Consider the following 8,617-nt stretch of genomic DNA (forward strand, 5'->3'; position numbering starts at 1 on the left):
CACAGCTTGGAGAAGACGAAGGAAGCTCAAGGCACACAACACAGAGAGTGTGCAATGGAAAGATAGATAGCCCTAGAATGAATGGGTGTATATACAATGCACGGGGACAAAAACCTCCTAAAGAGGGAAAAAATGCCCCGGCGGTTCTAGTGTGTTCACACACATCACTACCACATGTATACGGTAACAGTCTGACAGTCTCATCAGCAGCGGAGGAACGGACGCAACAAGAGGAGCTAATACGACGCACCGCAAGGAGTGTTCCAACTAGAAGAATTCCCAACAAACAACGCCAAAGAAACAAACGCTCCTTAAGAGGCAAGCGAGACTTCCAGATTCCAGTAAGACCCTGCCTCCACCATTGATCAGATTTGTGTAAATCCCAGAGCGCATTACAATGATCAGCCAGCCAAGAGTCCTGCATGAGAGAGGCATAGATACGGCGAGCAAAAATCGCATCCCAAGAAGAGTCCCATAAATTCCAATCCTGCATACGGCATCCATCGTCCAGTGGCGGAACGGGGAGAAAAACATCCAGCACATGCCGAAGCAAGCTCCAAATCTGACGATAATGTAGGCCCAAAGAAAGCGTGCTGCCGCTTGAGAAGATTGATGTCAGCAGCCGATGCAGCAGGTTTGAGATGTTCAGCATTGAAACTAGGGAAGATTACCAAAATATCCTTGAAATTTGTGGGACTTCCCCTCTCTCAAATTTCAAAAATTCCTAATATACCCTTGTACTAATTTTTGATGGATTTGCTCCAACTTTTGCATAGTCTATTGTTTTTGACAAATGAGATCTTGTCTTCAATTGTATTTTGGCCACTGAGGTCAGAGGCATTATTATCCGATGAGTGTTAACTTTTTGGTCTCAGAGGTCGTTTTGGCTACATGGTAAAGCAATTTGTATTATGTGATGCAGGTTCTCTGGTTTACTGAGAGTGGAAGTGCCTGGACGAGAGCTACCTTCCGATGCTGTGCAATTGATCGGAGCAGCATTAGCACCTGGCTTGTAACATACCAGAATCTTTTTCTAGTATTAGAGCAATTTTTTTCAATGCAGGGTCTCTTCAAGGATGCCCTCTATATTCTTTGGTGTAAAAGTGAGGTCTATCATAGAAAATCAAGAGCTAAGCCACCTTCGATTTCTTGTAAGCAAGGAGTTGTCGTTCCTGCAATAAAGAGCTAGTTTTTGTTGGGACTTGAGGCTAAACAATTCTCCAGCCATATACTGGCACTTTTGTAATGAGAACTGCATCTTTTCTTCCCGTGGATTGTGCATCTCGAGTCAGATCCAAGTGTTTTATGAAGATGTTTAAGTATTGTCAAGTTCTCTCTCTCTCTCTCTCTCTCTCTCAATTATTACTTTTGTTCTTTCTTGATAGATGGACACGTGTATCTGATTTGTCTCATAAGCCTGCTTCTGTTTCTGATAGACATAAAAAGATCTCTCTCTCACACACACACACACACACACGCGCGCGTGTGCACACATATTTTATTTTATGTTGTAATTCTATATCAGATGTGGGAAACCTCAAGGAGAGGGAAAACCCATAGAAAAGGGAAGAATATATAAGCAAGATTAATTATGCATCAAGTGTATGTATGCCTAAGTGGAGCTCTAGAAATAGATGGGAGAATAGTTCCAAATTGTTTAAGTATATTTCACCAACATCAAAGGAGAATTGTAACATCTGTCTCAAGGAGATCTTGAAGGTAGCAGAGATATGATTGAGGTCAATGAACCATGAATCTATTTTTTAAGTTTCAAACAACTCCAAAGTAACCAACCCAAGTGAAAAAGGTCTTATAAGGTTTGAGAGGAGCAAGAAATACAATAGACAAAAGTGTTTTCCAAACTATTGTGAGGGAATGTGTGATCACAACGGTTGAATAACTTTGTGAAGAAAATTTCTAATATGTTGAAAATTCCAATGCAAACAAGGGAGGGTCTTAGTTTGACAAGAACAATGGGCTGATGTAATGTGACGAGATTCTAGGTAACATCACAAAGGCAGTATCCTTTGAGGGCATTTCCACAAGAATAACTTTGTTTTAGGGTAAGAATGGATTTTTGAACATCTTGTAGCCTTTTGTGCCATCAATGTGTTGGTTTATTCACATTCCACGAAGCGTTGCCATGTTAAACAATCCAAAATTAGGTTGCATCTTTTGATAAGGATGTTTGGTTGAAATTTGCGCGAGTGGTAACTCCATAATACGCCAATCCCTATGTCCAACTGTTCCAAGAGGGAGAATGGGTGAAAGGGGAGGTAACATCTCTTGGATTGTGTGCCATAACCCCTATAATGCAATCCAAGGCCATATTTTCTCACAACATTTGGAAAGGAAAGCACATGTTCTTGATCATTAACCTCATCCTTACATTCTTTTGAGAACTGAAGTATGTTTTATAGGGGTTCTTTTTTCAGCTAGGGCTTTAGAAAAATGGCACTCCAATGTATACTTCCAATCTCAAAGAGTTACCTGTTCGAGCATCTCTTGCATGTCAAGTAATATACTTTGTAACCTCTTTTCAATCTACCAAAAGAAACGAAACAAAGAGACATCCTTAGATAAAATCAGCCAAAAACCTTTTCTCAAACAAAAGTTTGCCAAGTTCCAAAACTTTGTGTCGTCATATGCATACGCGTTGATTTTACCATTTATGTCCAAGGTTGTTTTTGTTCAATAAACCAAAGTAGCAAAGTTGCTTTCGGTGTCAATATATGGATATAGATTAAGAATGTTCAATCCGCCATGTTTTCTTTTGAGTAAATTGCTTCTCCATAGACAATAATTTCACCCTTCCGTTTATTGATTAGCTTCCGATAGTGTATCTTTTGTTGTATCCATTACAAGACCCAATCTACTTGATTGCAAAGGGAACAAACCATGCAAGTGGATATCTCAGATGTTTGACTATGTCATTAGGAGGAATCACTTTACCTGGGCATAGAACAAAATGCTTGTTATTCGTATTAATAGAAAGCAAATTGGGTTTGTAAAAATTTACTTTCAATCGAGATGCTAATATATACATTGCAAATGTATCCATAATTGTTTTGATATTATAAGGATCATTTTTAAGCATAAAGATTGAGTCATCAATATATGCTTGTCCTGCAAGATGTTTCCTTGATAGGAGAATCAATCCATGCAGTCATTCTATTTTTAATAAATGATCCATATACTTTAAAAGAGACATGTTTTCAATATATAGATTGATTTTCTTCTTCTTCTTCTCTCTCTCCATGGAGGAGATTGATGTCAGCAGCCGATGCAGCAGGTTTGAGATGTTCAGCATTGAAACTAGGGAAGATTACCAAAATATCCTTGAAATTTGTGGGACTTCCCCTCTCTCAAATTTCAAAAATTCCTAATATACCCTTGTACTAATTTTTGATGGATTTGCTCCAACTTTTGCATAGTCTATTGTTTTTGACAAATGAGATCTTGTCTTCAATTGTATTTTGGCCACTGAGGTCAGAGGCATTATTATCCGATGAGTGTTAACTTTTTGGTCTCAGAGGTCGTTTTGGCTACATGGTAAAGCAATTTGTATTATGTGATGCAGGTTCTCTGGTTTACTGAGAGTGGAAGTGCCTGGACGAGAGCTACCTTCCGATGCTGTGCAATTGATCGGAGCAGCATTAGCACCTGGCTTGTAACATACCAGAATCTTTTTCTAGTATTAGAGCAATTTTTTTCAATGCAGGGTCTCTTCAAGGATGCCCTCTATATTCTTTGGTGTAAAAGTGAGGTCTATCATAGAAAATCAAGAGCTAAGCCGCCTTCGATTTCTTGTAAGCAAGGAGTTGTTGTTCCTGCAATAAAGAGCTAGTTTTTGTTGGGACTTGAGGCTAAACAATTCTCCAGCCATATACTGGCACTTTTGTAATGAGAACTTCACCTTTTCTTCCCGTGGATTGTGCATCTCGGGTCAGATCCAAGTGTTTTATGAAGATGTTTAAGTATTGTCAAGTTCTCTCTCTCTCTCTCTCTCTCTCTCTCTCTCTCTCTCTCTCTCTCTCAATTATTACTTTTGTTCTTTCTTGATAGATGGACACGTGTATCTGATTTGTCTCATAAGCCTACTTCTGTTTCTGATAGACATAAAAAGATCTCTCTCTCTCTCACACACACACACACGCGTGCGCGTGCGCACACATATTTTATTTTATGTTGTAATTCTATATCAGATGTGGGAAACCTCAAGGAGAGGGAAAACCCATAGAAAAGGGAAGAATATATAAGCAAGATTAATTATGCATCAAGTGTATGCATGCCTAAGTGGAGCTCTAGAAATAGATGGGAGAATAGTTCCAAATTGTTTAAGTATATTTCACCAACGTCAAAGGAGAATTGTAACATCTGTCTCAAGGAGATCTTGAAGGTAGCAGAGATATGATTGAGGTCAATGAACCATGAATCTATTTTTTAAGTTTCAAACAACTCCAAAGTAACCAACCCAAGTGAAAAAGGTCTTATAAGGTTTGAGAGGAGCAAGAAATACAATAGACAAAAGTGTTTTCCAAACTATTGTGAGGGAATGTGTGATCACAACGGTTGAATAACTTTGTGAAGAAAATTTCTAATATGTTGAAAATTCCAATGCAAACAAGGGAGGGTCTTAGTTTGACAAGAACAATGGGCTGATGTAATGTGACGAGATTCTAGGTAACATCACAAAGGCAGTATCCTTTGAGGGCATTTCCACAAGAATAACTTTGTTTTAGGGTAAGAATGGATTTTTGAACATCTTGTAGCCTTTTGTGCCATCAATGTGTTGGTTTATTCACATTCCACGAAGCGTTGCCATGTTAAACAATCCAAAATTAGGTTGCATCTTTTGATAAGGATGTTTGGTTGAAATTTGCGCGAGTGGTAACTCCATAATACGCCAATCCCTATGTCCAACTGTTCCAAGAGGGAGAATGGGTGAAAGGGGAGGTAACATCTCTTGGATTGTGTGCCATAACCCCTATAATGCAATCCAAGGCCATATTTTCTCACAACATTTGGAAAGGAAAGCACATGTTCTTGATCATTAACCTCATCCTTACATTCTTTTGAGAACTGAAGTATGTTTTATAGGGGTTCTTTTTTCAGCTAGGGCTTTAGAAAAATGGCACTCCAATGTATACTTCCAATCTCAAAGAGTTACCTGTTCGAGCATCTCTTGCATGTCAAGTAATATACTTTGTAACCTCTTTTCAATCTACCAAAAGAAACGAAACAAAGGGACATCCTTAGATAAAATCAGCCAAAAACCTTTTCTCAAACAAAAGTTTGCCAAGTTCCAAAACTTTGTGTCGTCATATGCATACGCGTTGATTTTACCATTTATGTCCAAGGTTGTTTTTGTTCAATAAACCAAAGTAGCAAAGTTGCTTTCGGTGTCAATATATGGATATAGATTAAGAATGTTCAATCCGCCATGTTTTCTTTTGAGTAAATTGCTTCTCCATAGACAATAATTTCACCCTTCCGTTTATTGATTAGCTTCCGATAGTGTATCTTTTGTTGTATCCATTACAAGACCCAATCTACTTGATTGCAAAGGGAACAAACCATGCAAGTGGATATCTCAGATGTTTGACTATGTCATTAGGAGGAATCACTTTACCTGGGCATAGAACAAAATGCTTGTTATTCGTATTAATAGAAAGCAAATTGGGTTTGTAAAAATTTACTTTCAATCGAGATGCTAATATATACATTGCAAATGTATCCATAATTGTTTTGATATTATAAGGATCATTTTTAAGCATAAAGATTGAGTCATCAATATATGCTTGTCCTGCAAGATGTTTCCTTGATAGGAGAATCAATCCATGCAGTCATTCTATTTTTAATAAATGATCCATATACTTTAAAAGAGACATGTTTTCAATATATAGATTGATTTTCTTCTTCTTCTTCTCTCTCTCCATGGAGGAGATTGATGTCAGCAGCCGATGCAGCAGGTTTGAGATGTTCAGCATTGAAACTAGGGAAGATTACCAAAATATCCTTGAAATTTGTGGGACTTCCCCTCTCTCAAATTTCAAAAATTCCTAATATACCCTTGTACTAATTTTTGATGGATTTGCTCCAACTTTTGCATAGTCTATTGTTTTTGACAAATGAGATCTTGTCTTCAATTGTATTTTGGCCACTGAGGTCAGAGGCATTATTATCCGATGAGTGTTAACTTTTTGGTCTCAGAGGTCGTTTTGGCTACATGGTAAAGCAATTTGTATTATGTGATGCAGGTTCTCTGGTTTACTGAGAGTGGAAGTGCCTGGACGAGAGCTACCTTCCGATGCTGTGCAATTGATCGGAGCAGCATTAGCACCTGGCTTGTAACATACCAGAATCTTTTTCTAGTATTAGAGCAATTTTTTTCAATGCAGGGTCTCTTCAAGGATGCCCTCTATATTCTTTGGTGTAAAAGTGAGGTCTATCATAGAAAATCAAGAGCTAAGCCGCCTTCGATTTCTTGTAAGCAAGGAGTTGTCGTTCCTGCAATAAAGAGCTAGTTTTTGTTGGGACTTGAGGCTAAACAATTCTCCAGCCATATACTGGCACTTTTGTAATGAGAACTTCACCTTTTCTTCCCGTGGATTGTGCATCTCGGGTCAGATCCAAGTGTTTTATGAAGATGTTTAAGTATTGTCAAGTTCTCTCTCTCTCTCTCTCTCTCTCTCTCTCTCTCTCTCTCTCTCTCTCAATTATTACTTTTGTTCTTTCTTGATAGATGGACACGTGTATCTGATTTGTCTCATAAGCCTACTTCTGTTTCTGATAGACATAAAAAGATCTCTCTCTCTCTCTCACACACACACACGCGTGCGCGTGCGCACACATATTTTATTTTATGTTGTAATTCTATATCAGATGTGGGAAACCTCAAGGAGAGGGAAAACCCATAGAAAAGGGAAGAATATATAAGCAAGATTAATTATGCATCAAGTGTATGCATGCCTAAGTGGAGCTCTAGAAATAGATGGGAGAATAGTTCCAAATTGTTTAAGTATATTTCACCAACGTCAAAGGAGAATTGTAACATCTGTCTCAAGGAGATCTTGAAGGTAGCAGAGATATGATTGAGGTCAATGAACCATGAATCTATTTTTTAAGTTTCAAACAACTCCAAAGTAACCAACCCAAGTGAAAAAGGTCTTATAAGGTTTGAGAGGAGCAAGAAATACAATAGACAAAAGTGTTTTCCAAACTATTGTGAGGGAATGTGTGATCACAACGGTTGAATAACTTTGTGAAGAAAATTTCTAATATGTTGAAAATTCCAATGCAAACAAGGGAGGGTCTTAGTTTGACAAGAACAATGGGCTGATGTAATGTGACGAGATTCTAGGTAACATCACAAAGGCAGTATCCTTTGAGGGCATTTCCACAAGAATAACTTTGTTTTAGGGTAAGAATGGATTTTTGAACATCTTGTAGCCTTTTGTGCCATCAATGTGTTGGTTTATTCACATTCCACGAAGCGTTGCCATGTTAAACAATCCAAAATTAGGTTGCATCTTTTGATAAGGATGTTTGGTTGAAATTTGCGCGAGTGGTAACTCCATAATACGCCAATCCCTATGTCCAACTGTTCCAAGAGGGAGAATGGGTGAAAGGGGAGGTAACATCTCTTGGATTGTGTGCCATAACCCCTATAATGCAATCCAAGGCCATATTTTCTCACAACATTTGGAAAGGAAAGCACATGTTCTTGATCATTAACCTCATCCTTACATTCTTTTGAGAACTGAAGTATGTTTTATAGGGGTTCTTTTTTCAGCTAGGGCTTTAGAAAAATGGCACTCCAATGTATACTTCCAATCTCAAAGAGTTACCTGTTCGAGCATCTCTTGCATGTCAAGTAATATGCTTTGTAACCTCTTTTCAATCTACCAAAAGAAACGAAACAAAGGGACATCCTTAGATAAAATCAGCCAAAAACCTTTTCTCAAACAAAAGTTTGCCAAGTTCCAAAACTTTGTGTCGTCATATGCATACGCGTTGATTTTACCATTTATGTCCAAGGTTGTTTTTGTTCAATAAACCAAAGTAGCAAAGTTGCTTTCGGTGTCAATATATGGATATAGATTAAGAATGTTCAATCCGCCATGTTTTCTTTTGAGTAAATTGCTTCTCCATAGACAATAATTTCACCCTTCCGTTTATTGATTAGCTTCCGATAGTGTATCTTTTGTTGTATCCATTACAAGACCCAATCTACTTGATTGCAAAGGGAACAAACCATGCAAGTGGATATCTCAGATGTTTGACTATGTCATTAGGAGGAATCACTTTACCTGGGCATAGAACAAAATGCTTGTTATTCGTATTAATAGAAAGCAAATTGGGTTTGTAAAAATTTACTTTCAATCGAGATGCTAATATATACATTGCAAATGTATCCATAATTGTTTTGATATTATAAGGATCATTTTTAAGCATAAAGATTGAGTCATCAATATATGCTTGTCCTGCAAGATGTTTCCTTGATAGGAGAATCAATCCATGCAGTCATTCTATTTTTAATAAATGATCCATATACTTTAAAAGAGACATGTTTTCAATATATAGATTGATTTTCTTCTTCTTCTTCTCTCTCTCC

General features: G+C 37.7%; 1 protein-coding gene across 3 annotated transcripts in view; it reads left to right on the forward strand.

Annotated features, from left to right (window-relative positions):
• SEC8 (subunit of exocyst complex 8) overlaps positions 1 to 3,995 on the forward strand; it is a 148,198-nt gene extending 144,203 nt beyond the window's left edge. For all 3 annotated transcript variants that reach the window (XR_015189802.1, XM_086525136.1, XM_086525135.1), the window contains one exon: positions 923 to 3,995. Coding sequence is in view for 2 of the 3 variants with exons in the window: in XM_086525136.1 (XP_086381262.1) it covers positions 923 to 1,016 (94 nt within the window). In the remaining variant the exon portion in view is untranslated. The remainder of the gene's footprint in view (positions 1 to 922) is intronic.
• Positions 3,996 to 8,617: the final 4,622 nt, after the last annotated feature.

This window comes from Adiantum capillus-veneris, chromosome 12 (genome assembly GCF_014529385.1).
Source record: "Adiantum capillus-veneris isolate H3 chromosome 12, ASM1452938v2, whole genome shotgun sequence".
Taxonomy (NCBI): Eukaryota; Viridiplantae; Streptophyta; class Polypodiopsida; order Polypodiales; family Pteridaceae; genus Adiantum; species Adiantum capillus-veneris.